The following is a 27,161-nucleotide window of genomic DNA, read 5'->3' on the forward strand; positions in this document are numbered from 1 at the left end:
ATTATTTTAATAATTAATACAACATATGAATTGCTCATGCTCATAAAGTTACCATGGTTGTTCCCACAGTTCTCCCCTGGCTCTGTAAGGCACTGAAAGCTCCCATTGATCCAGTCTACATCCTCCATGGTCCCCAAAGAGACCCCACCACACTCATGGGACCATGGAGTGCTCCCAGTTTCGCCCAGCTCCACAGGGCAGGCGCTGCCTCAGCTCTTAGATCCAGAGACCTCGAGGACTGGATTCAGTTCCTGCCACCACCGAGGATTCTTCCAGCATCTGCAAGTTGCTGGAGGTTCTGCTGAAGGACAAGAGTCATGCTGGTCCATTCTCTTTATTCCCAAAACCAAGCCATGCTCCCCCAGCCAGGTCACTCCCATCCAGCTCTCCCTGCTGCAGTTCTGACTTCTGCAGCCTCATGATCCAAGGATGGACTTGGCCCTGTATTGAGCCGGGCAATAAAAGCACTGAGCACAGACAACACCAAGCACCAGTGGAATTGAGAAGCTCACAGGCTGCCCTTAGCACGGCCTCTCCTGTGCCAGAGTGGCTGCTTTGGGTCCCCATCTGAGGCTTCCCAGTGCTGCAGCTCCTGGCTGAGCTCTGGTTTGGAGAGTCTTGTCCTGTGAAGCCCTGGGGACCCTCAGCCAGACATGGAGCTCAGGTCCAAGGGAAGTGCTGGGCTGGGATCTGTGTTGTGGAGATGTTTTGCTCCGGGGCCCTGTGGGAGAGTGAGAGCAGAGCCCACGTGGGCACACACAGGGCTGCAGGACCGGGACAGGATGGCAGCAATGTCCCAGAGCCTTCCAAGTGCCCTGGGGACCCAGTGCTGGGGAATCACCCTCACGGGGATCCACAGCAGACAGGACAAATCACCCCTCATGCTCACAGGCCCCAGACTGCAGTGGGGATCCCAGTGTTGCTCTTTTTAGGAATCTGCTCACCTTGGTGCCCTGATCCACGGCCTGTGCAGCCATCAGTGCCGCTGCCTTGGTCCTGGCCCTCTGTGCCTGTGAAGAGGATGAGACCCATGAGAGGTCTGGTGCCCCTGGTGCTGCCCCTCTGACAGCCAGCCATGGCTCTGGAGGAGAAACTGAGCTTCCCTCTGCTCCTCTGGAGAGGATCTCCCCGAGAGCTGTGGGGACAGGCAAGCCGTGGGATCAGTGTGTGGAGTCTGCTGGCTCCTGGTGCGGGATGAGGCAGGGTCAGCTGAGATCCTGCCCTGCTCAGCCAGGAATGCCTCGGCCAAGGGCACCTGGCTGCCAGGCTCCCAGGGATCAGCCTCCCCTGGCAGTGCCAGCTGGCACGGGGCAGCCTTGCCCTTGCCCAGCTCTGGAGCACTGTGGCACTTCCAGGCTGGGAATATTTGGCTGTGTAACAGTCCTCTGCATTATCCTGCTGTTGCAGGCAGCAAAACTCCTCCCCTGGCTTTCACAACACACTTCCACAGCAAAGGCTGACAGTGCAGGGATGATGCCAAGGGAAAGAGCAGTGGCATGGATGTGGAGGTGACAGGGATGAGGGGGCTCCGTGGTGCCACACACCAGGAGCAGCATCTTCACAGGCCCAAGGCATGGAGTAGAGAGAATGTGGCAATCCTGATGTTTGGAGACTTGGCAAAGATGAGTGTTTCGAGGAAGGGCAAGGAGATCTGCTCATCTCAGCACTTCCAAATTCCCCACAGCTGCTGCTTCCCTGCCCTTTCCACCTTCTCAGCGGATCAGCTGCCAAGTGCCCTGACATGCTGGGGTTTGCTGGTTTTTGCCAGAGCACAATGAAACACTTTGGAAGGGCACCTGGATATTTTTTTGGCAGCTAAAAGGAGGTTAAGTAACCCACTAGAATTTGATAATGTCACTAGAATAATTAAGAATATAATCTCCTCGATAGCAGCCCAAGGGTGGGGCTGTTTGCTTCCATTCACACTGTGAATGGAAGCTGGGGAGGTGCAAGAAGCTCCCTGCTCCACCCGAGGGAACTCCCAAGGGAGCACCAGAGGGACCCAGTGAAGGGAATTAACTCAGCCTTTCCCAGAGGGAGACAGGAGGGAGGCTCCTCTGGACAGGGAAAGGTAAGGAACAACTATTTCTTCCTTGACTGGCAAGTGTTGAAAAGCCCAAGCCCAGACAGCAGGACCTTGGACAAGCAAACACAGCTGGGCTGGTGTTAATCTGCTCCTCTTGGAAGGGAGTGCCAGCTTCCAAAATCACTGTTTCCCAGGATATGAACTCTGTTACAGCCATATGAACCCAGCTCTTTTCCTCCAGGCCACTGGGCTCTGGGAATGCCAAATGTCTGACATGATCAGGAGAGCCAGGACACTTGGAGGCCACAATCCCCACCCTGGGGCAGGTGCAGCAAAGCAGCTTCAGCACAGATGTCTCACCTGCAGCTCTGGCAGAGGACGTGGAGTCCCTCTGGAATGGGGACTCAGAAAGCCCCACTGGATGCCCGTATCTTGCAGCAAAGCCCCTGGGCCATCCCCACCAGGCTGCTGGGGGAGTGACCAGGGGGCTGTGGGCACAGGGGCTGCCCCAGGCCGTGCCCAGGTGCTGTAACTCCTGCCCAGGAGCGGCCCTTGCCCGGCCCAGGTGCTGGAATGTTGCACCAGCAGCTTTGTTGGGGGGAGGTTCTCAAACACACGGAATCCTTCTTTAATGGCAAAATCCCAAGCCAGATCAGCCACAAACTCTGTGTCCTTGGGGCTGCTGTCACCTGGAGCTGGCCTCCCTGGGGACAAGAGAACGGGACACTTGTTTGGAAAAGTCTGTGTTACGTAGTCACATCCCCAACAGCATCACAGCATCACCTGCCCTCCTCTGGGCCAGCCCAGCAGGACTTGGGGAAATTCCTCTCTAAGGGATGTGAAAATAACATCAGATTTAATTCTGATAAAGGCTCCAAGGCCACACCTGCTGTGTGCAGAGCACTGAGAGCTCTCACCACCTCCCTGTGAGTTCCTTGGCAAAGGCTGGTGCTGAGCTGGAAGGTCTGAGAGCTCCATCTGTAGGACACAGCTCTGGGCTCCCAACTTTGGCCTCTGCTCAGTTCTCCCAGGAAAGGAAAGATCCCAGAGCACAAGCAGCAGGCAGGAAAGGCCTGTGCTGAGCAGGGAGGCAGCTCTGTGCCCCTGGGTGTGCCCTGGTCAGGACACAGCTGGCCTGGTTGGGCTCCTCACCTGCCAGGGAGCCACGGTGACGTCCCTGCAGCATCACAGCCAGGCGGAAAAAGGCAAAGGCCAGGTAGAAATTCCAGTTCTCCGGGCGCTCCACTCCCATGTGGCCACAGTACATCTGGGAATACTCCTCTGCCGTGGGAATCCCCAGGTGCCCCAAGTCACACTTCCTCAAGCCTGGAAGATGGGAAGAGGTACCAGGGAGTCAGCTGCCAGAGCAGCTCAGAGCTCCCATGGAACAGTGAGAGCCTTGTGGCACAGCCAGGCCCTTCCATGGAGACGCCTGCACCCTCCAGGACCTGCAGGGCTGCAGTGCTGGCTCCGTATGGAACTCTGGGGTTTGTGCCCCAAAATGCACATGGGGCAGTTCTCCTGGTTAGGGGGAAACTGTGACTGACAGAGATCCCTCCTAAATGATGGGACCTCTCTGTTTAACCCTGTATTTTTATTTTTAACAAGTGTATAACTCAGTGCACATACCAGACCTGATCTGCTTCACAAACTTTCCCACCCAAAAGAGTTGCCCAGCTTCCCAGCTGGAGTAAGAGGGAAAACAGTGCAAACCCAGAGCCCTTTCCAGCGGCACTGAGCCCCACTGCCAGCTGAGCTGCTTGGGCAGGAGCTGATCTGTTCTGAACTCTGGTTCCTCTGTGTGTGCCAAAGGTGACTGTGTCCCCTCTGTACCTCTGCGAGCACCAAAGTGGGCTGGCAGGAAGAAGCTCATACAGTTATTCGCCAAATCACACATGGGATCTCCTAGAGTGGCAAACTTCCAGCCCAGCACAGCAAGGACTTCTGGCCTGTCTGGATGAAAGACCAGGTGGTCCATCCTGTATCAGAGGGAAAAAGAGATCAGAAAAGTCTCCAGAAGAGGGAAAAATCCCAGTGCTCAGCAGCAGTAGGTGCTTTCAGTGCTCTTCACTCTCTTCAAAAATTGCTGAGTCCTTTAGAAGGCAGCACAAAGTGAAACATTAATTTCTGCAAGCAGAGGATGGAGGTTACTCGATATTGAACTCTCTGGTTAATAATGCACTAAACTGTGCTTTGGAGAATGAAACCAAGTTAGTCAGAGCCTCAGGTTAGGGCTGAGTATTGCAGGAAGAGCTGATGATCCTCCAGTGTTAGATCAGCATTTGCAGCTGCTGGATGAAGAAACTCAGTCTCATTCCCTGAGGATGCTGACCCTGACCCAAAACCCAGCTTTCAGGCTGCTCTGAAGCTGCTGCCCCAGCCCAATCAGCACCTTTTGGAGTTTGGGGGTCATTTTACACTCAATCCTTGTTTCCTGCCTGGGATGTGCTCCAGGGCAGTACCTGAAATCACCGTGCACCAATGTTGTCTTCTGGGATTCAGGAAAATGCAGAGGCAGCCACTGGATGAGCCTCTCCATTGCTGGGATCACGTGAGTTTCCACAGCTCGATACTGCTTTGTCCAGGTCTCAACCTGCTGCTGGATGTAATTTCCTGGAACAGAGGAACACAGGCTCCCAGGGAAAGGCACAAAGAGACTTCAAAAGGGACACAGAAAAAGTCAAACAGCCAAGCAGATCCCAGTACAGAACCCTGATTTAAGCTCCAAGAATTTAACTGCATTTTTCAGGGGTCTCATATATTCTTAACTGGGCACTGGATTTAATAGTCAGGTGGAAAAAATCCAATCCTGGACAAAAATTTCTCCACCAGCTCCAGGAAACTGAGCTATCTCTGCAGAGGGACTGGAGGGGATGCTGGGGAGGTTTGGTCAGAGACGGCAGCAAAGAGTGGGCAGAGATGGCACCGAACATGGCAGGAAGCTCTGGGAGGTAGCACAACTTTGGGAACTCGTGGGAAACCTGGATTGAAAGAGCTCTTCACACCCTCCCACCACACCTGGGGATTCAGACTCTGGTCTTCACTTCTCATCTTCACTTTCCCCCCTGCCCCCAGTTTGGTCCATCCCTTGAAATGCTGACACCCAGGAGAAGGAAGCATGCAGAGGCTCCTCTCACCGTGCTCCCCGAGCTCCTGCAGCTTGGCTGCTCCGAGGTCCAGGCTGTGGATCCTGGCCAGGACACGTGCCATGGCCCCGTACCAGGCCCCGCGCCGGCGCGGCGGCACCGCGGGCAGGGACGCGGCGCGGTGGATGTGGCCAGCACAGTGCTCCAGCAGGTAGAAAGGAGTGCCAAGGATGCTGGGGAAGCAAACTGGGATGTGTGGGGCTGAAGTCAATCCTGCTACAACACCCCAAATCTCACCTGCACCTTGAACGCACCCCCCAGGCCTCACCTGTGGGCAGGTGACGAGCAGCCCCGGCAGCACTTGGGCGCTCACTGCAGCCCAGCTCAGGCTGCCTGTGGCCATGGCTGTGGCGTGCTCAGCCCTGGCCCCTCCAGACCCTGCAGCTGAGCTTGGAGCCAGCTCCAGCAGCAGCTGCTCCCTGCAGTGGGTGTGAGCTGGGCTGTCGGGCTGCTCACAAACACCAGGAGCAGCGGGCACACATCGAGCTGCAGTGCACACACTGAGTCCTGAGACCTGAGCAGGCTGCAGGCCTGAGGGCTGTCCTCTCACAGGTTTGCTGCTGTCACTGAGGTCTGGCAGCTGGAAAAATCCTTTCTTTATTGCAAACCTGAGCACTCTGAGTCAGCAGGAAGCCCTACAATATTGCTTTATAAGTGCTTTTCAAAGAGAGTTTTTGGATTAATTGCTAAAATGGGACATACCTAAACCAAACCAAATAAAAGTGATTCTGTTCTTTGAACTTCTAGAGGCTCCTCCAGCCCCACACTGCACAAATGTTCATTAGATCAGAGCACTTTGTGAGCTCTGGTTCCTTCATCTCTGTGGAATCTCTGTGCAGTTTCAAGCACAGAGTGAAAGCTGAGGTACAGGATTACCTTCTGTCCTCACAGAGAGCAAGCACAGGGGGCACAGGAACACCAGCCTCAGCCAGAGCCTTCAGGACCCTGCCAGGGAAGGAGAGAGATGCAAGGGAATCAGTCCTGGAATTGCTGTGTTGGAGGCACCGTATCACTGTGCTCAGCTTTAAATACACTAAGATAATGTGCCTGGGGGGAGGTGAAAGGAGCACACCCACATCTTCCCATGGCCCAGAGCCCCCAGACCTATCCCACACTCTGGAAAACAAGAGGAGGTCACAAAGGATCCTCCCCATGTGTCCTGCTCCTCTGGCACAGCAAACTGCAGCAGGACCCCCCTCACCTGTATTCCCTTGGGACAGAAGGGCCTGAGGGGCCTGAGGGAGGCTCCTCCTCCTTCTTCAGCACCAGCAAACGACCTCCAAACTTCACCAAATAGCTCCGGGTGGACTCTCCGTGGTCAAACTGCCGTAACTCCAGTGGGGCTGGGAGTTGGGAGCAGAGGGTCAGCACTTCTCCAGGTTTTCCATCCCCTTTCTGCACCTGGGGTTGAGATCTCACTCTGTGTCCCAAACCCCTGGGGAACATGGCAGTAGCTCACAGATGCCTCACAGGACAGGAATATTCCTGGCATCTCTTTGGTCACTTGTGCTCAAACTGGAATGGCTGTGCTGTTTGCTTGGAAATTATGAGCCTTTCCTTAATATTATTTTTCAGTCCCGATGTCATAGGAAAAAGCCAATAGCTCCAGAATATCCAGGTTTTCTGATGGAAGAGCCAAACCCACTGCAATACCTGATGGGTGGGCACCAAGAACATCTCCAAGGTACTTTTGCAGACGATCCTTTGGGATTTCCATGCCTGGTCTCACTGAACGAGTATAGGGAACAAACCCTTTCAAAGGAAATCCCAGATGGGTTTCCAGCTCTTTGAGTGCTGTTTCTGGATCATCAACCTGAAACCAGGAGGGAGAACGTAGCACTAGGTGACAGACAGAAGACAAAATTTCCTGGGAAAGAGAGAGCCCTGCATGGTTGGAATGCATTTATCTGTGAGTCCATCAGCACTGATCCACTGACACACAGGAATTCGTGGGTCATTCCCTGCCAACACAGAGCTTCCCACCTTTACTCTGCCCTGGAGAGACCTGTGATGGTGGCACAGGCACTGTGAGCGTGGGCTGGGATAAGAGCTGGAATTCCCTGCGTGCAGTCCAGGGGAGTGGAGGTCACTCTTGCCACCAGTCCCACTCTTGCCCTTTTCCCAATGGTCCCCAAAGTAAAACCCCTGTGCTCACTGACCCCAAAGCCTGGAGGTAACCTGTCAGTCCCCAGCTGACTCATCCATGAGACCTCAGAGTTTCTGGGAATTCATTAACTGGGGCTCATTTTCTGCTGTGCTTGTCTCAACTATATGGATGGGGCTGTTTCTCCAATAGGGAACAGAGGAACAGGAATGAGGAGAGACTTCCTTGAGTTTACACAGGGTTTGGAGCCATGAATGAAACAGCCCAGAGCAGATTTTGCCAGTGATCCCTGCTTTAACCCCACCACATCCTGCAGGGACAAGCACCGGCTGGAACAAAAGACTTGGCAAGAGTCGGCCACAGCCACTTGGAAATCCTGAGCTGCTCAAACCAAACAGCTTCTGGACCCAAAATCCATCCCCAGATCCCACCCTGGCTGTGTCACTTTGTACCTTCACTGTTTTCATGCCAAGCTGGGCTGCTGCCTTCAGGTTCTGGCTGCTGCTGTCCAGCAGGATGGATTCCTGGGGCTGGACACCCAGGCGCTCCAAGCACAGCTTGTAGATCCCAGGATTTGGCCTGGGCATCCCTTCCTGATGTGATTCAACCATCTACAGCAACAACAGATGGAATATGCATGAGTCTGCTGTGACCACAAACATCTGGGCAGTGCTGGAAATGGAGATGGGTGGGTGGGAAAGAGACTGCCTAATTAACATGAGAAATACAGGATGTGGAGCTGGGTATACTGTGGTTCCAGGACTGTGTGGGTGCCAAATGCTCTGGCCATGGCTCCTCAGCTCAAATCAGCCAAACAGGATGAGCCAGTCCTTGGATGGAAGATATCCAATGAGATGTCCCAATGTGGGAGACCAAACTGGTCCCAGACCAGTTGTTAAGTGCTGTCCAAGGAAGCCTTGGATGGCAGCACCTTCCAAAGGCTCTGGAAAAGCAGCATCCTGACCACTGCACCCACCAGCCACCCCAAAGCCACCTCCACAGCAGCTGTGTTGACCATAACCATCCCCCTAAAATCTGGATCAAAAAAGCATTGACTCAGTGTCTGAACACTCCCACTGCCCTCACAACCATGAACAATCCAAGCAGCCTTTCCCCTGCTCTGGTAACACTCCAGGAACAGCAATGAATCCATAGGATGGATATAAAGCCAACACTAATGGAAACCCACATTCAATTATTTTTCCCCCACTAATTGCTGTGCAGGGCTGCTGCTCCTGCTCCAGGAGCAGCACACACTGGAGAGGCTGTGGCTACTGGAGCCTTGAGGTTCATGTGTCATCTAATCTGCTAATCTGTGTCATCTCTGCAAAGGTGAAGTCTGCTGGGAAAGGAGACTCTGCTGGGAGAGGAGCATCTGCTCCTCATCTCACACAGGTCAGCATGTAAGGTCAGCTTACTCTTTTAAAGCTTATTTTTGTCTGTTTGTTTTAAAGCAGGCAGGACACTGAATAATAACATTTATTTCTAGCCTGGTGTTCCAGCTTCCAAGTCCTCTGTCTCCATTGCTGCCTGTGCCAGTTACACAGAGACTCGTGGTTGTGTGGGCACTTTGCAGTGGATTTGCAAATGTCACTCCAAGTGCCTACAAGGAATTGTGTCAGGAAATGTTTTCCCAGGCTGATGTCAACCAAAGCTTGCTGCTGCTCATCTGCTACCTGCACCTAAAGAATTTCAGTTGCTGCTTTCACAGATGGAGGATCCCATTTGGGATCCATCCAGACTTACCACATTGAAGTGCTGCTGGTCCAGGGGCAGGAGCCCCTCTCCATCCCCCAGGCACAAGCTGTGGCTCAGCAGAGCTGTCTTAAGCCCTTCAGCCCGGATACACTGAGCTGCTTCTGCCATTATGGGGAGCTGTTTTATCATCTCCTTTCGGATTAAATCCCAGAGAAAGGAGTGCACTGGAACACGGACATTTGCCTGAGAAACAGAGGAACCCCAAGAGTGATAATGGGCCAGAAATGGGGTGAAAATATGCGTGGTTGGGTAGGTAGGTTGCCTGATCATCTTATCTTGCTGTCCTGCTTCCTCTGGCAGCAGAAGGCAGGCAGGGAATCTCTCAGCTAAACTGCTTTGCCCAAATAAACAAATGTTCTCACATTCCTAATTCTGCAGCAGAGATAAAGGGCTGATTTTGGGAAAGAGAAATCGCTGGGACTGCCTGCCATGCGATCAAGGCAGCTGACAGCTCAGCAGGTGGGAAAGGAATCTGCATTTTAGACTGAGATGTTTAAAAAAGACTTTATTCCGGTAGGAAATTAAGGCAAATTAATCTGCCTGCCCTGCCCAGGCACCAGGATAATGGTGAAAATCTGCCCTGCTCCAACAGCTGTGCTTCCTAGATGGACAATCCAGACCCTTCAACCACAGAATTTCTTTTTAAACCTCCTCTTTCCTCACTGGACCTGTTTCCATGCAGTCAGGAAGCACAAGGAGAGCAGGGGGGAGTTGGCTTACAATCTCAAAGCACTGCTGTCCCAGCTCCTGCAGGAAGTCCACAGCTGTCAGCTCTCCCCTGGAATACTGGAGAGAGAGGCTGCTCTCCCCTCCAGACAGTGCAGCTTGCTGGATGGTGCCGGCTGGAATGCAGCTCCGGGCTTCCCAGTCTGCATGGAGAACAGCCAGGAAAGAGCATCAGCAGACTGAGAAATCAGACTGGGATCAGCTGAGTCCCTCCGAGGCTGATACAGGGCCCAGCACTGTGAGAATGCTGTGCTGCACTGGGTGATTGACACAGCACAGAGGGAAGAGTTTGGGCATTCCGGGAACTGCAGCACCTCATCCCTGTTTTCAGTGTGGAGAATTCCTAATGTTGCTGGAGAACTGCACCAGCCTTGGGTGGTATCAGGTGGTGGCACTACAGGACAATTTTGTTACCAGGGGTTTCAGGGTGGTCACTGTTACCTCTGTGACTTTAGATGGCACAACATGTCCCACCACCACAAGTTCTTGGGTGTCTCACCAGAGCCAGCTGAAAGAGGCACCTGAAATTTACCTTCCCTCCATGCACAGGAACAAGAGGAGCTCTGGTGACCAGGGACCAGATCAGGAGAAGGGCTGGAGCTGTGCCAGGGCTCAGTTAGGCTGAAATATCAGGGAAAGGTTCTTCCCCCACAGGGTGCTGGCACTGCCCAGGATCCCCAGGGAATGAGACGGCCCCAAGGCTGCTAGAGCTCTGGGTGAATTTGGACACTGCTCTCAGGGACAGGGTAAGGATTGCAGGGCCAGGAATGGATGATGATCCTTGTGGGTCCCTCCCAGCTCAGAGATTGTGTGGGATCAGGAGTGGGAATACACACCTGTGGCTGTCCTGTGAGGGGCTGGGAGCAGCACCCCGCTCTCCTCAAAGACCACAGCTTTGTAAGAGAACCCTCTGCACTGCTGTGGGAGCCGCCGCATCCCGGCACACAGAAGGTTCTGGGCATGGGCAGCGCTCCTCAGGTACATGCTGGGAGCCAGGCAGGGCCAGGGAAACTCACACCTCAGCCGGGGAGAGGCTGGAGCACAACAGCAGAACTACAGGAGAAACGGTTATTTATGCACACAGAATAATATAATTGTTAGTGTTGGAGAAAACTCCATCAAATCCAGCCTCCCCATGTCCACCAAACCCTTGGGCTCAGAGCCACCTCTGCTGTAGCTCTGAACACTTCCAGGGGTGGTGGCTCCACCCTGGGCAGCCACTCCAGTGTTCCAGATGGGGTTCTATACATGCACCCCTTCAAGTGCTGGGACAGTGGGATTGCTCATCACTAACACACACTAATTACTGATCATAATCAGTGGTGGCAGCTCTGCTCCCAGGGAACAAGGGACACAACCAGGTGACAGGGCCTTGAGGCGTGCCAGGGGAGGTTCAGGTTGGACATCAGGAGGAATTCCTTCCTGGAAAGGGTGGTCAGGGATTGGAACTGCCCAGGGAGGTTTGGCATCCCCATCCCTGGAGGTGTCCAAGGAAGGCCTGAGCATGGCACCGGGTGCTCTGTGTTGGTGACAAGGTGGGGACGGGTCAGGGGCTGGACTCCATCATCCCGGGGGTCCCTTCCCTCAGGACCGATGATCCCGGGGGTTTCTCCCCTCAGGGATCCAGGGGGGGGTCTCTCCCCTCAGGACGATGATCCCGGGGTCTCTCCCCTCAGGACCGACGATCCTGGGGTCTGTCCCGTCAGGACCGATGATCCCCGGGGGTTTCTCCCCTCAGGACCGCTAATCCCGGGGTCTGTCCCCTCAGGACCGACGATCCCGGGGTCTGCCCCATCAGGCTCCCGCTCTCGCGAGAACGTACCTCGAACTCTCGCGAGAAGCAGTGGCCGCCCCTCGCAGCCCCCCGCGCGCTGCCGCCGCGGCCGCCGCCTGTCACGTCACGGAGCGGTGACGTCACGGGGTCAGAGGGGAAAGGTGCGGGAGGCGGAAGCGGCGCCGCTCCCGGTCCCGGTCCCGTCCCGGTGGCCCCGCGGAGCCCATGAGCGTGTCCCTGGTCGTGATCCGGCTGGAGCTGGCCGGGACCTCCCCGCTGCCCGCGGGCTTCGCCTACAGCGCGGCCGGTGGGTTCCCCCCGCCGGGGCCACGGGCGGGGCGCGGGGCAGCGCGGCCGGGCCCGCCCCGCACCGCGCAGCTGCCGGCGGGGCCGCGGCTCCGCGCCCCGTCCCAACGCCTGCTTTGTCCCCGCAGCTCCGGACATGGCAGCGGAGAGCAGCGGCGCGGCCCCCGCCGCCGTGCCCGCCTGCCTGCAGGGGAAGGGCCCCGGGGAGCGGGCGGCCATCCTGCACCAGCACCTGGGCCGCAGGGAGATGACCGACGTGATCATCGAGACCATCCAGCCGCGGGCAGGTACCGGCCGCGGGCACCGGGCGCGGTTCGGGCTCGCCGGTGGCGGCCCCGTGGTGGAGGAGAGTGTCCCGGTGCTGTCACCGGGCAGGCAGGGCGGGGAGCGCGGGTGATGTGGGGTTTGCGGGGCCGGAGCGGGCCCCGCAGTTTGGGAAACAAGCTGGGAAGTTCAGGGATGTGCGGGGGGCACAGCCCGGGCATTCCCGTGGGCACTGCCCGGGTACTCCCGTGGGCACAGCCCGGGTACTCCCGTGGGCACAGCCCGGGCATTCCCGTGGGCACAGCCCGGGCATTCCCGCCGGCACTGCCCGCTGAGCTCATCCCGATCCGCAGCTCCTCCCGAGGGGCAGCCCCGAGCTCTGGGACAGGACCCAGGGAACGGCTGGGGATGTGTCAGGGGTTTGAGGTTGGAGATCAGGGAAAGGTTTTGGGCACTGCCCAGGGAATTGGGCACGGCCCTGAGGCTGCCAGAGCTCTGGGAGAGTTCGGCCAAAGCTCCAGGCTGGGATTGTTGGGGTGTCTGTGCAGGGCCAGGGGCTGCACTGGGTGATCCCAGTGCTCCCTTCCCCTCACTAAAAGGGAAATTTTGCCCTTGTGGAAGATGAAGCACAAGCTGCCATGGAGGGAAGAAAATCCTCGGAGGCTGCATCAGCTGAGGACAAAACTAAACAGGAGGATCAAAGCAAGGAGTGTGAGGCTGCTCCAGACTCGCCTTCCAAGCAGCTCCCAGACCAGATTTCCTTCTTCAGCGGGAACCCCTCGGTCGAAATCGTTCATGGAATTATGCACCTGTACAAAACAAAGTAAGAATTCCTGATTCATGCCAGCTCAGGTGGGAATGGGAGGGTGAGTTGGCCACCCTGGGGCTGTGGCTCCTGAGTTTGGACAAACAGGAAGGGTGACTCCTTCCTGGGAATGCAGAGAGTGGCTGGTGTTAATGGTGGGGCTTGGGGCTGTGGGTGACACCCGTGACAGCTGTGGGTGACACTGGGGGTGTTGAAGGTGAGAGTGTAAGACAAACACAGATAAAAAAAAAAAAAAAAGACATTTGAAAGCAGCTTTCCAAGGGATCCCACAGCTACATAGTGATCTCTGGGGCCTTAGTCTGGGAGCTGTGTGAGGCAGAAGGTCTCATGCTGTATTCCAGGGATTCCAATTCCACACCTCTCCCCTATAATTGTGTGAGATCTCCCATTTCAGGTCTTCCTGAAAGAAAGGAGACCAGAAGCCACCAAATGGACATTGGCAATAGTAACAAACATTGCTCAGTTGTTCTAGGAATAGTGCTGAGCATCTGGGGCTTGCCAACTTCAGCTGTTTTTGTAAAAAACAGGTGTCAAACTATTCCTGGCAAATCCCACTGTTCTTGGAGCTGCCCAGGCTCATCCTTGGCTAAAGGATGTCTGTTTGTGGTCACTCACTACATCCCCTTCCTCCTCCTCACCGATGACAAAAGAGGGTTGAAGTTTGACAGCAGAGTTGCTGTGACTGTGTGCCCAGCTGTGCACCCAGCTGTGTGTCCAGCTGTGCCCTGCCCCAGGAGGTGAGGCACAGCTGTGTCCCTGCTGTGTCCCCAGCAAGATGACGTCCCTGAAGGAGGACGTGCGGCGCAGTGCCATGCTCTGCATCCTCACTGTCCCCGCCACCATGACCAGCCACGACCTCATGAAGTTTGTGGCCTCCTTCTACGAAGTGATTGAGCACATGAAGATCATCAGAGACTCCACCCCAAACCAGTACATGGTGCTCATCAAGTTCAGCTCCCAGGTAAGGTGCTTCCAGCATTGCTTGGCTGCAGGAACGTCACACCAAGTCACTGATCTGGAGGCTTGGGTGGCTTCACTGGGCAGCCCTGAGCCAGGCTTGCACTCACCCATGGAGAAACAGCCCTGTCCTCCTTCCCAGAGAGTTCCTGGGACTGCTGAGATAGTCCCACACCTGGAAGCAGTGGATGCCCTGTTCTGGCTGTCCTGTTCTTTTGGCAGGATATTTATTAAAAATCAGTCCACTTCCACAGTTCTCTGCTATCTATCAGCTTGTTCAGAGTCTTGTGCTGTGCTGAACAGAAAACGCACAGCCAGGGGAGCTCCCTTTGCTTTAAGAAAGGCTTTTCCTGCTTTTCTGAGGAGCTGGATGGTCTCACAGCCACTACCAGTGTGGAAAGAACAGAACCCCCCCAATCTGAGAGCCTGGGGGTGAATTGGTACCCAGATAACAGAGTTTGCTCTTCAGCCCCTTGACTGGACTTTAAATTCCCCCTCAGGTTCCTGTCCTTTCACTTGGACATTCTCTTCTCCCAGCTGCACATGATTTATTTTGGGGTTCAGGGGGAGGTTTCCCCCAGCTGTGAATTCTGCCTGAGAGATTTCCCCAAGCTCTTTGTACAGATGGAGGATTTGTGTGAGTTTTGTGCTAATTGCAGTAGTTACAAAGATGGTTTTACATCTCTTGTTCCATTAAATTACTCAGAAATATTTAGTGCTAACCAGCCTTGCAGCAAATCCCTAAACTTTTGCTCAGTTTACCCTGAAATTCCTGTTTCTCAGGTAATTCCCTGAAGCTCTGTTGACCCCTAATAGCTGTGCCTGCAGGTAGCAAAACAAATCTCCAGGTTCTTTATGATCCTGCCTGGAATCACCAGGAGAGTGAGAATGTGGCATTCAGCTGATTGTTGGTTGTGGAGAAAGGGTTTGGGGAGCTCCTGAGGGAGAGGAGATGATGGATTTGGCAGGGTTTGGGTCGGTTCTGCCTCTTTTGCCCTGGAAAGTGCCTGGACTGTGAGTGGGGAATGGATTCTGCCCCACAGTTAAACTGACACCAACCTGCAACGTGGCCCCCTTACATTTTTGCAGAGACCGAATTTGCTTTGCAAATGCCCTGAAATTGCCAAAAAAGGGTAAAACAGGTGCTGAAGGGGAATCCCCAATGCCTGCTGAGTGCTCCAATGTCAGTCTCACTGCCCTGAACTTCACTTGTGTCTTCCAGAGGTGATGCCAAACCCAGTACCAAAATGCCGTGCCTGGAGCTGGCTGAACCCCGCTCTGGTGTTCCAGGGAAAAAGGGAGGATATGGGAGGTTTCTCCTCCTCTCCCTTGGGTGGGTGAGCTGGGATTTTTCTCTTTGTAACCAGTTTCCCCTGCTCTGTGCCCAGGCTGATGCAGACAGTTTCTACATGGCCTGCAATGGCCGTCAGTTCAACTCCATCGAGGAGGACGTTTGCCAGCTCGTCTATGTGGAAAGGGCTGAAGTCTTCAAGTCAGAAGATGTAAGTTTGGTTTGGTTTTTTAGCCCTGCACTTCAGAAGGTTTTAACAGGATTTTTAAAGAATAAACAGCAAAAATGCCTTAATACATCATCCCCCACCTCCATTTCCCATTCCGGTGGTCCTTGGAAGAGTTTGTGTGGTGACTCCATGGACTTTGTGCCTCAGCTGTGACCTAAACTTGCCCTGGGTTATAATTTAGGGAATCCACAGAGCACAGTGGGGCTGGTTGCCCTGGCTGTGGCCTGTTGAATGTTTAGGATCACTTACTTATGCAGTAAATTCCCAACTACCTTGTGGCCTCACAGCATTCCTGTGTCATGGTTTTGAACCCTGGTGCCAGCAGTAGTGGGAAGTTGGAGTTAATTGCTGGTGCTGGGAAAGTGCTGAGCAGTTTCTCTGTGCTTGGTGCTTGCAGGGGGCCAGCCTGCCCGTGATGGACCTGACAGAGCTGCCCAAGTGCACCGTGTGCCTGGAGAGGATGGACGAGTCTGTGAACGGGATCCTCACCACGCTGTGCAACCACAGCTTCCACAGCCAGTGCCTGCAGCGCTGGGAGGACACCACGTGAGAGCCTGGGCTTTATTTCCACCTCTGAGGCCCTGCTTGCAGTGCTGGGGGTTATGCTGACAAAGCTCTGCTCATCACTGTGGAGGCAGGAATTACTGCAAGTCCTAATGCTCAGTTTTTCCCATTAAGGGGCTCCCAGAGAAAAATCTCCCCGCCAAAAGTAATTGAACAATGATTCCCAGGGGCCTCGCTGCTGAGGCAGGGAGGGAGTTGTAGAGGAATGCTGATGATTTCAAAATACTCCAGGAGAAAAGTGCTGGGCTAAACAGGCCTGGCTGCACACACAGCCCTGCTTCACTCAGCCTTGGCAGCTGGGCCAGGCCCTTGGCATTGCAGATGGATCTGCTCCTGCCTGGAGCCCTGCAGCCTCCTCTCCTACCTGCATGCTGGGAGGGGAGGAAGAGGAGGTGTGCAGGGGCACACTGGGAAGAAGAAAGGATGATGACAAGATGGCTCAGCAGATCAGGCAGGGGAGGCTCCTGTTGTTCAGGTGAGCAATGGGAAGTCGTGTTCCTGGCACAGGGAGACCCTCCATGGCACTGGGCAGGCTGGGGGCTGGACCTGTGTCTGTCCTTAAAGCAGTCCTTGCTGCCACTGATCCTTTCCTCTTGGTGCTCCCAGCTTCCCAAATCCCTGTGGAGAGGGATTTTGGTGCACCTGGAGCCCCCAAGTGCTGCTGTCAGCTGCGTGTGTTTGCTGGACACTTTGCTGGTTTGCTGCACCTCAGGCAGGCACAGACACTGCAGCAGGAGGCTGCAGATCCTCCCTGCTATCCCAATTCCTGGATCCTCTGATGGAATGTGAGGAAGAATGTAGCTCTCTGTGATCTATCACTCCCAAGGAAGAGTAACAGAACTCAGTGAGATTAATCAGATTTGGAGCTGTGCAGGCTGAAGGGTTGCTTTGCTCCATAAATCCAAGCCAGTGAAAATTTGGGGCAGTGGAGCATAGCCAGCGCAGGAGCAAGATCCCAAATAGCCATTAAATATGGAATATACAATTTAAGCAGAACCTATGCTCCCAGTCTAAAGAAATGACAAAGGAAACCTCTGTTCTCCTTGCTCAGGCACCACGGAGGCTGCAGGTGCCTGAATTTGAATAGGAACTGACTGCAGCCCAGTTGTCTCTTCCCTGGGAGATTTCTGGGGCTTACCCAGCAGCTAATGAAAAATACATAAACAGACCTGGCAGCAACATGCAGCCTCAGTCATCCCATTCCTGAGCTGAGCTGCTGCTGCTCCAGGGCTGGACACAACTTCCTCCTGGTCTGGGGTGTTCTGTCTTTGTGGCAGCACTGAGGGAGTTGCAAAAGAGATGAAAGGTCTGGATCTTCCTGCTGCTGATTCTTTTGGGGTACAGTTATGGGATGTTCTTCCTGGGAGAGCTGAGATTGAATTGTTCAGGTTGGGGTGGGATTGAAGCATCTCCTCAGGGTTGTTTTAAGGACTGAGGAGTGTTTGCAGAATGTCACTTGGCTGTCCCCAGCAGTGTGTAGTTCCAATGCCTCAGTGTGTAGCTTCTGTGTAAACCCCTTGGACTGCACCAAAACCAAAATCCAGGTGAAGTGGCTTTGGGAGAACTGTTCTTTGTTCTGTCACCAGCTTAAATCAGTAACTTTGTGTAGAATGCGTTCAGGTGGGGTAAATGTGAGCTCATGGTTGATACAGGGAGCATCCTGCTGCACAAGGCATTTCCCTGGAGCTCTCTGGCTCTTTTCAATGACTGGAATGTGAAGATGTTGCTCCCTGTGTCTCATGACATTCTTGTTGCCCTCCAGGTGTCCTGTGTGCAGGTACTGCCAGACTCCAGAGCCCGTGGAAGAGAACAAGTGTTTTGAGTGTGGAGTTCAAGAAGTAAGTAGGTGGGTGGAAGGTGAGATCTGGCCTAGATGTGACTGCACAGCTGCTTGGGTTGCTTTGGGGCTTATTCTTGGGCTGATTTTGGGCTGGTTTTACCAGCCAGTGGGGTATCAGCTTTCCTTTTGAACTGCATCAGTGCTGGGAAGGGATGTCACCTCACAGGTTTCCTGTTCTGATGAATCTCTGTGGTTTATTTGAAAGATCAGTGCGACAGCAGGGAGCAAAACCAGCCTGATGGTGGTGGCCCTTCCAGTCTGTGCCCTGCAGAGCTTGCTGAGATCCCTCATTCCTTAGCCAAGGCCACTCTCCCATCTGGGTGGGATTTATCCATCCCCTGCAGGGGTGTAACTGCCTTTGATGGGCAGAGCCCCCTTCTCCTTGGCCTTCCAGCTGAGGGGGGGAGTGGGAAAGCAAACAGTGCTCACTCCTGAGGCTGAGACCGGAGTGGGGGGTGGGTCGGGGTGCTGCTGCCCCCAGAGCTGCCTCCCCAGAGCTGCCCTTTGTGTTGCAGAACCTGTGGATCTGTCTGATCTGCGGGCACATCGGCTGCGGGCGCTACGTGAGCCGCCACGCCTACAAGCACTTTGAGGAGACGCAGCACACGTACGCCATGCAGCTCACCAACCACCGCGTCTGGGACTACGCCGGGGGTGAGCCTGAGCCCTGGGCACGGGGCTCCGCGAGCCACGGGCTGCTGGGCTAACCCCTGACTGTGGGGAGCAGCCATCTCTGCTCTAGCAGCAGCTTCTTGGGGCTGGAGGAAGGGGAAAGTGATTCTGTCACAAACTGAGGCGGTCCCTGGAATGTTTGTTATTCCTTTTCCATCATATCCCATAAGGTATTTTTTCCAAATACTCCATAAGGTAGCTGGGAAGAACCTGCTGAAGAGAAAGTGCATGTGGTGTTGGCTTTGTGCCTCGCTGAGGGGCAGGGTCTGGGTGGTTTAATTGTGCTCCATGACTGGGGTTCCTCAGATCTCAGTGCCCATGATTTTTTCTCCCCAGACAATTATGTCCATCGGCTGGTGGCAAGCAAAACTGATGGCAAGCTAGTTCAGTACGAGTGTGAGGGGGATATGTGCCAGGAGGAGAAAATTGATGCCTTACAATTAGAGGTAAATATTTTCACTCGTTGGACACTGCGTTGTGGAAATGTTTCCAACCCCACCGCAACCACGGTTCAATCCCATCAGCTGAGGCAGCAGATCTGCTTTCAGCCTGGAATTGTCTTCAGGCAGGAGCAGGATGGGTTTACAGCTTTTTTTTTTTTTAATCATTTTTTTTAAGCCTCTCCCTGGCTCTGCAGAGCCGATGCAGCGCAGTGTGAGCTGGCTGCAGTGTCGTCCTGTGGTCACTGGTGATTGAAGCAGAGCTGCTTGTGCTGCTGCAAACAGGGGGCACTGGAGGGAGGAGAGGGGCTGAGTCACTCCCCAGACCTTTCCTAGTGGATCTGTGGCTTGGGTTCAGAGCCATGACCCGTGTGGAACTGTCATTTTGGGTGGTTTAGCTCCCAAACTGAACGAGGATGCAGGAATCCACAGCTGTGTGCTCACCTTGGCGAGCGCAGAGTGCTGACAGTCTGATGCCAGCCCTGTTCTGTTCCCTTCCCTTGAACAGATAATGATTTATTTATTTTTTGTACCTGTTGCCCAGCTTCTCCTAACTAAAGGAGAGGAGCTTGAAATGCCTGCTTCACTGAGCAGCCACTGCAGCACGATTTCAGCCGCATTAGACACGAGGGTTTGTGAGGAGGAACAGCCCACAGAGACCAGACTGGAGGAGCTCGTTGCTCACATAAATATTTGGTTGCTTTTCAGTGAATTTTCTGATTAACACTTGGATGTCAAAACAGCTAATTTTAACCCTTTTTTTTTCTGTGAGGTGGTTGCTCGAAGCATGTAAGATCTCTGTCTAATGAGATTGAAATATTTCAAGAGAGAATTAATTTGGCAGTGTTTTGGCACTCGGAAATTACTGAGAGTGATCAAGGCTCTGTGCATGTTTAATTCTCTAGTGAATGCCTAATTTGATGCTTATTAGCCTGATGAAAAGGAGTAATCACCTTTTTCAACCTTCTCATGACTCATTTGCAGAAGCAAAAGGGAAAAGATGGGATGTAGGGCACAGATCCTTGTTCAGATACCAAAATGACATTGGAATGGGCCATACATGTCGGAGAAGAGTAATTGGGAATGGTTACAGAGAGCTGAGGGTGCTCTCCCAGAAATCTCCTTACAGGAAAACTGGATATGTGCATTGATCCTACTGCACTGGAGTTTGGGGTGTGGATGGGAAGTCTTCCCCTCACCCTTTGGGATCTCAGACTCTCAGGACAGGGATGGGTGGTGCTTTATTTTCCTGTGGACATTTATTGCTATTCCCATGAAAAATCTGTCTCCTTAAACAAGTCTTGGTTTGATACTTTCACTTGATCCTTGTTGTGCTCTAAAGGTTTTCCTTAATTAAAAAAAAAAAATTAAAAAAAAATATACTTGATTGGGAAATCAAACTGGTGAAAGCCATCAGCTGGATCTGCAGCAGGGCTGTGTGTCCAGAACCTCCTGATTTCATCTGGTTCAATTGACTTGTGGATTGGAACTCTTAGGGCTCCTTAACCAGCAGGGCCACCCTGACTGCTGTGTCTCTGTGTTTGCAGTATTCCTATTTGCTGACGAGCCAGCTGGAATCCCAGAGGATCTATTGGGAAAACAAGATTGTCCGGATCGAGAAGGACACGGCTGAAGAGGTGAGCTCTGCCCTGGGCCTCTGGGAAGGGTCCTGGCCCTGCTCAATGGGAGGAGAAGGAGCTGCTGCATCCCTGGCTGAGCCTGGGCGCCGCCTGCCGCAGCCTGCTCCGCTCCCAGCTGGGAAAATTGGCTCCAAGATGGATCTGTCCCTTGTCTGGCTGCTCCCAGGGAGCAATTTGCTGCTCAGTGGTGCAGAAGCAGGTAGATTGCCACAGAGATTGCAGCTTGATTTAAATGTGCTGCTGGGGAAATGCAGCAGTGGTGGAAGGCAGCGCGTGGTGCTGCAGGATCCCGGAGCCATCCGTCTCTCCGACACGGATCTCCAGGGAATGTTGGTGGAGCAGAGACAATATGACTTTAATTTGCTTGGCTGCAGAAGGTGGAACTGTCTCTCTGCTCCAAATGCATATTGATTTGCCCTTTCTTTTTGATCCCTTTTCTCTCCTCATCACCCTTTGGGAAAAGTTCAGAGTCTCCTCCTATAAAGCATCCTGCAGGCAGGGCTGCTTCAAAATGTCACCACGAAAAATCCAGGGAGGATATTCTACTGCTTTTTTACTCGACATAGATCCTTTCAACCAGGTTTAAAGTGAGTCAGGATTTAGAATTAAGTCCTAAACTTTCTTCAGGACTTCTAATTAACCATTGAAGTGTCTGCAATTAAGTAAAAATAGAAATTGTGACTGTTGAAATGGTAGTCATTGACCTTGTCCTAAAGAACAGTCCCAGGAATCCTATGGAGGGCCTTATAAAAGAAAAATATATATCAAAAATAATCTTGCAGGTGGCCAGGAGACACAATCCTCAAAGCAGCTTCAGAATAAAACTACTCTGATCCCTGCTCCAAACATGGTTTCACATTTAAAGATCCCAATAATTTTATCCATGGCACTTGCTCCATGTAAGTCATGTCTGGATTAGTGCCACCATGCAGTGTATTCCATTATCAGTGCTCAGGCTGCTTCCCCAAATTAACCATCAGCAGCACCAGCATTCCCTGATGAGGACTGGAAGGCTCCAAACCTGCTCTGCATCCTTGTATGCTGACACTGACATTAGTCCAGACTGCTCCTTTAATGGAAAGCATTTTCCATTAAATTCCTGCCCCACTGCCTGTGAGCATGCTGGAGGCACCAACAGAAGCGAAACAAGAATTCCTGACTCTGAATTTCCTTTAAATCTCACGCTGGAGGTTTGACACCTGGAGAAGGAGAGCTTGGCTTTCTCCAGGAGCAGCAGCTGGAATGGGGCAGCAGAGGGAAGAGGAAGGCCATGGCCAGGGGATGTTTGTGTTTGTGGGAGGGAAATATTGGTGTCAGTGGGTCAGTGCCTTATGACAGCACTGCTGAGTCAGCCCCTGCTCATCTTCACACTCATTCTCTGAGGTTTAGCTTAAAATGAGCAAAAACCCAGCCTTGTAATACCTTGAGGTGGAAATCTGAGTTTGCTGATGGATCCAGAACCACGACAGAGTGGCCAAAGGAATGCTGGATGCAGGCAGGAAGAAGTTAAGGAGCTGCTGCAGCTTTTGGCAGTGCCTGGCACGGCTCTGCAGCCGGAGTTGCTGTTCTGTGGGAGCAGCTTCCACGGCAACGTGGCTCCTTGGGAGGCTGGGATCCCAGGGTAACACGGGGGGTCCTCACCAGAACAAAGCCTTGGCTCCAAGCTTTCCTTACCTGGGGAGAGGAATCGGTCAAAGTCTGGAAACAGCTCTGGAAAATAAGTGTCCTGACGAAAGGGCAGCGGACTTTGAGCTTTAGGAAATGCCCCTGTGTTTGTTTTTACAGATTAACAACATGAAGACCAAATTTAAAGAGACCATTGAGAAGTGTGACAGTCTGGAACAGCGGCTCAATGACTTGCTCAAAGAAAAGCAGTCAGTGGAGAGGAAGTGGGTACCACTGCCAGGTTTAGTTCCATGCAGCCATTAAAACACCGTGCACTGACATCCAAAAAGAAAAAAAAAAACCCTGCTATTCCTGGGTTTTGAGCTGTTTAAGCTGCAATACTGAGAACATGGCTTGCTTTAAAAAAAGCTCAGATTTCTGTAGGTGTTCACAAATGGGAAGTGTCTGAGTGAGCCCAGCTTTGGGGCCATGAGCTCCCTTTCCACGCTCTGCATGTTTGGCATTCAGGGATCCTTCCTCTCCCTGCTCCGAGGGAGTTGCCAGCCTGTTCTGCCCTTGGTGGGTGCATCCAAAGGGATGAAAGGCAGCTCAGCAGGGGCATCACCCAGCACTGAGGAAAACACAGATCTTGGGAAGACCTTGGAGGAAAGATGTCAAGCCTGGGAATTGTGGATCCATGCGATCCTTGGGTGGGACTGTGTTCCTGTTCCTCCCAGCCCAGGGCCTGTCCAGCAGTCCTGGCTGGAGCAGGGAGCACAGGCACCAAGCTCCTGCAGCTCACCTTCCTGAGTGGGAAACGGGCAGAGGAGGGTGCCAGCAAACTGCCAGGACAAAAGCAGAGTTGTTGGGAGCAGGAAGCCCTGTCTGTGAATCACAAGGCTGATACCTTTATGGGAGCATCTTCCTTCCCAGTGAAGTGGGATTTTGAGGGTCTTAGTGCCCCTGACTGCCCTCAGCTCTCTCAGGGTGCCTTGTAATCCTGTGCCCTTTCTGGCACCCATTTCAAAAGCTGCAGATGTGCGTCCAAGGTCAGTTCCATCTCCCAGGATGGAACTGTGCTGTTGGCATTTGGCATGAGATGGAATTGTTTGGCCTGGGGAGGATTTCAGAGTCTTCTTGTATTGCCTCCCCTTGCCCATCTGTTCTGGAAAACCAAATTCCAGGTGGTGTTGGTGGGCTGGAGGTCAGTTATCCAGTGAAAAGGCTGAGGTGGTGTTTGGTCTGGGTGGGCAGTGCTGCTCTCCTGACTCCTGCTTCTCCCTGCAAGGTGTTCCCAGCTGAACAACAAAGTGGTAAAACTCTCCAACGAGCTGAAGGAGGAGCAGGAACTGAACAAGTGCTTGCGAGCAAACCAGGCCTTGCTGCAGAACAAACTGAAGGAGGAGGAGAGGGTGTTGAAGGAAACCTGTGAGCAGAAGGACCTGCAGATCTCCGAGATCCAGGAGCAGCTGAGGGATGTCATGTTCTACCTGGAGACACAGCAGAAAATCAACCACCTCCCAGCTGAGACCCGCCAGGAGATTCAGGAAGGACAGATCAACATTGCAGTGGCATCTTCTGCCAGCTCCTCCACGGCTGGCACGGGCAAACCTTCCTCCAGGAGAGGCCGTGGCAAGAGAGGGAAATGAGACCAGGAATTCTCTGCTCCCACCCTGGAACTGCCTGTGCCAGCAGCAGGCCAGGCTCACCTCGGGACTCGGGCTGGGGACAACCAGCTCAGTAAAGCTCAGCTAGAAATTGTCTCCAGAGCTGCTCATAAAACTGGCTGCCAGTCGGTGGAGGTGTCTGTGGTATTTAAAAGCATTTCACTGCACTATTTAGCTGTTTTTAGGCAGATCTTGGTGACCATTTTGCCTTCCCTCCTTTTCAGAGCCCCTCCTGTCATGCATTTGACTTCCTTGGAGAGTGTTTTGGGGTGGGGGGGTGTGGGGTGTGTCCATGTCCAACATCCCATTCCCTGCAGGGGTGCTGTAGAGCAGGCTCAGCCCGGTGTGTAAGGCTTCTCCAGTTCTCCTGGATTAAAAGCATTCTCAAGAAGTAATTTAATAAACAGTGTAAATTAGGTTATATACATCTCCTTTTTGTATGTGCAGTCCTGACACTGCAGAACTGCCTGTGCAGGAGTAGAGCTGTAGTGTGGAAAGAAAAAGGAGTGAGGTGTGGAAAATAAACCATCTTAGTGGTGTAAGAAACCAGGCAAGTCCTAAAGGCCAATGGTCTGGAAATTTCTCTTAATTTTAAAGGTGGCCTTTGAGAGGCCAGTGCTTGCTGTGCTGCCTGTGGGGCAGAAAGGGTGGAAGTTTTGTGTTCTGGATGCTGTTTAATGTGGTTATTTTAGAGGTATTTCTATAAATTAAGTAGAGTCATCTGCGAGTTGGGGAACACATTCCCAGCGTCCTGGAGTGGGCTGCATGTGTGTCCCCTGCCTGAGCTGCACTGGCAGTGCTGGTGGAAGCTGCAGAGCTGTTCTCCTCAGAGCCAGGTGAGGAGAGGGACAAGCACAGCCTTTTCCAGACTCTTCCCACATTCCCGGAGCTGCTGTCCCCCCACTGGATCCTCAGCAGGAGCTGCAGCTCTTGGTTCCAGTTCCTGTGCTCACCAAAACGTGGCACTATCCACAGCCTCAGCTGGCAAAACTTCTGTGTGACTTGCCCCAAAGGGACACAGGACCTGGAAGGGAATTTTGTGCACAAATCTACTTTGGTTTGGGTTTTTTGTTGGCTTTCACTTAGAATCTAAGACTCGATGCTCTGGGGTGGGAAGTTTTCCCCCGGAGAAGTGACTGTCCTGGTTGCTGTTGTGCTCAGAATCAGAGCATTTAAAGGCTGATCTTTTGTTAAAAATGGCAGGGGAGTCCCCAGTTGTCTTCCCAGGCCACAGGATGATCCTGATCCTTGTTGGAACAATCATGACCTTAGTTTGGAGCACTGAAACAGCTCTGGCTGAGCAGGTCCAGCCTGGAACACAGGCATGAAACAGCCAGTCCTTTATTGCTAGAAGTTGTTCTTTTTTTGGCCCATTGAAAGGGACAAGTCCCAGTCCCTGGAATGACCCTGGGAAGGCGGGTGGTTCTCATCCGTTTCCTGGCTGCATGGACAGAGAGAGTTGAACTTCCTCACTGGAATTACAGGGCTGTTAGTGCACTCTGGGCATCCCCTGCTTGGGTTTGGAGATCTGCCCCCACCACCTGGAACTTGGACCTTTTTCTGACTTTGTAGCAGGAATGTACACTCACTTTTCCAGTGTGTGGATTGTACTACCAGGCCTCTGCCTTCTGTAAATGACTCTAAGGACCTCGAGATGTACAGCACAGCTTGCTCTCCTAGAGAAACTATTTTATTTAAGATATATTTTTACACCATTAAGATCCTCTGACCTTTTGCTGAAGGCTTGCTTTGTGCAGAACACTAAAGATGCTGTACTATATCTTGGAATTCATTTTCAAAAAATGTGATGGAAAATTAAACCAGCGTGCAGTTCTTTCTGTGTGTGTGTTCCACTGGAGGGGAGGGAGGAGGTTATTTTGGAAGTCTGATAGTTTTTAACTCAAAGAGAAAGCTGTCCAAATGAGCTCTTGGCTTCTTTGGGCTTGGAAAGTTGGGCCCAGCTGAGCTGATAGGAGTAGATAAGGCTGGGCAGTTATCTCTGGGCAGCTTGTGCAGAAAAAGCAAGAATTAGAGAAGGCTTTGTGTTAAACCAAATAACTCTCAGTCCTTGAGTCCTCTCCAGCTTCTCCTTAAACCATCCCAGGTGAGCAGAGAGCCTGCAGTGTGTCTGGGTGTTTAATTCACTGCTCTAGATCATTGGGACACTCCTGCTTCCCTTGGGACACTTCCCACAAGGAAATGGGGCTTGTGGTAAAGGGAAAGGTCCCAGCTCGGGCTGGTCTGTGACTTTTCCTTATTCCTCATCTGGACCCACAAGTGCCTGGAAAAAGCTTTGGCACTGACACCTCAGCCTGTGGTCAAATTGTGACATCAGCAAGTGGAGCAGCAGGTCAGCGCTGGCTGTGACTCACTGTCCCCACAGCAGGAGGCTGCAGCAGCGTGAAATTCGCCAGCACTGGACAGCTGAGATTGGCCGAGCTCCTGCTGTGGTTACAACCCTTGAAATAGCCTTTTTTATTTGGAAATCCTGGAAGGAACACACCTTTCCCCAGCTTACCAGCACAGGGGTTTGCTGGCTGTGCCGGGTGGTCTCCCAGGGAGCTGGAGGACCCAGCCACATGGGCTCCGTGGAATAACAGAGAGATGTTCCTGCAGGAGCAAGAAATGAGGGACCTGCTCTCCTCAAAGCACTGCTGGTGGCCAGCACATGCTGGAACTTCACTGGATCTTGCTGTTCCCTCTGGAAAACGTCCCTGCTTCACCTCGTGGCAGGGAGGGAGCAGGACACCGAAGTGATTCTGTGAGCAGGGGCAGGATGGTGACCAGGTCACCACCATGGGGACAGCACCCAGCTGCCAGGAGAGGAGGTGGGCAGGGGCTGCAGCAGGGGCTGTGGGGTTGCAGGGGCTGCAGCAGGGGCTGCAGCAGGGGCTGTGGGGTTGCAGGGGCTGCAGCAGGGGCTGCAGCAGGGGCTGTGGGGTTGCAGGGGCCAGGGAGAAGCCCAGCTGGAGCAGGGTCCCAGCCAGCAGCCGCACGGGGCTTGGCAGAGTCTGGAGGATGCTGCGATGATTCACTCCAGCAGCTGCTCCCCAGTGAGCGCAGGGAGAGGCAGCTCCACGGGCTCAGGGGGGAGGCAGGGACTGAGGGTTCTGCTCCCCTGCTTGGGAGGGAAGTTTTGGGCAGCTGGGGGTGAGCTGGGGCCCAGGGCTGGACTGTCACTGCACCATGACAGGAATGTTCCACCTGAGCCATGGCAAAGCTGGGTTGGCAGTTTGGGGTGACACACCTGACGTTGCTGTTTCTGGTTCCAGGGTCTCATTCATTTTTTTGTCTCTTAATACCAATTCATCCCCTCCATGTCACTA

At 53.3% G+C, this 27,161-nt stretch overlaps 2 protein-coding genes across 3 annotated transcripts; one reads left to right on the top strand and one right to left on the bottom strand.

The window, feature by feature from the left end:
• Positions 1-318: 318 nt before the first annotated feature.
• ACAD10 (acyl-CoA dehydrogenase family member 10) lies at positions 319-12,104 on the bottom strand. The gene is given in 18 exon segments (XM_085593425.1): positions 319-721; positions 945-1,010; positions 2,387-2,454; positions 2,457-2,506; positions 2,508-2,730; positions 3,179-3,352; positions 3,860-4,005; positions 4,489-4,639; positions 5,164-5,345; positions 6,049-6,117; positions 6,374-6,515; positions 6,826-6,985; positions 7,729-7,887; positions 9,023-9,217; positions 9,755-9,903; positions 10,597-10,813; positions 10,927-11,025; positions 11,583-12,104. Coding segments are annotated over 18 exon segments (2,850 nt in total). The 3' UTR covers positions 319-643.
• BRAP (BRCA1 associated protein) lies at positions 11,685-25,669 on the top strand. Of its 2 annotated transcripts, XM_021544652.3 has the most exons (12): positions 11,685-11,841; positions 11,969-12,127; positions 12,726-12,927; positions 13,702-13,891; positions 15,276-15,389; positions 15,805-15,953; positions 17,734-17,809; positions 18,327-18,465; positions 18,820-18,929; positions 20,471-20,560; positions 22,349-22,452; positions 23,457-25,669. In XM_021544652.3, the coding sequence occupies exons 1-12, from the start codon at positions 11,760-11,762 to the stop codon at positions 23,815-23,817; spliced, it is 1,776 nt and encodes a 591-aa protein (XP_021400327.2). In that variant the 5' UTR covers positions 11,685-11,759; the 3' UTR covers positions 23,818-25,669. The 2 variants fall into 2 exon arrangements, with proteins under 2 accessions (XP_021400327.2, XP_085449381.1); XM_085593255.1 differs by lacking the exon at positions 22,349-22,452.
• The last annotated feature ends 1,492 nt before the right edge of the window (positions 25,670-27,161 follow it).

The sequence above is a fragment of the Lonchura striata genome, chromosome 15 (genome assembly GCF_050655825.1).
Source record: "Lonchura striata isolate lonStrDom1 chromosome 15, ASM5065582v1, whole genome shotgun sequence".
Classification (NCBI taxonomy): Eukaryota; Metazoa; Chordata; class Aves; order Passeriformes; family Estrildidae; genus Lonchura; species Lonchura striata.

Bases quoted from the DNA above. Each gene is read 5' to 3' on its own strand.
- BRAP (XM_021544652.3), top strand. From the start codon at position 11,760: ATGAGCGTGTCCCTGGTCGTGATCCGGCTGGAGCTGGCCGGGACCTCC. The intron at 18,930-20,470 runs GTAAATATTTTC...CTGTGTTTGCAG, and splicing joins TTGATGCCTTACAATTAGAG to TATTCCTATTTGCTGACGAG. The intron at 22,453-23,456 runs GTGGGTACCACT...TCTCCCTGCAAG, and splicing joins AAGCAGTCAGTGGAGAGGAA to GTGTTCCCAGCTGAACAACA.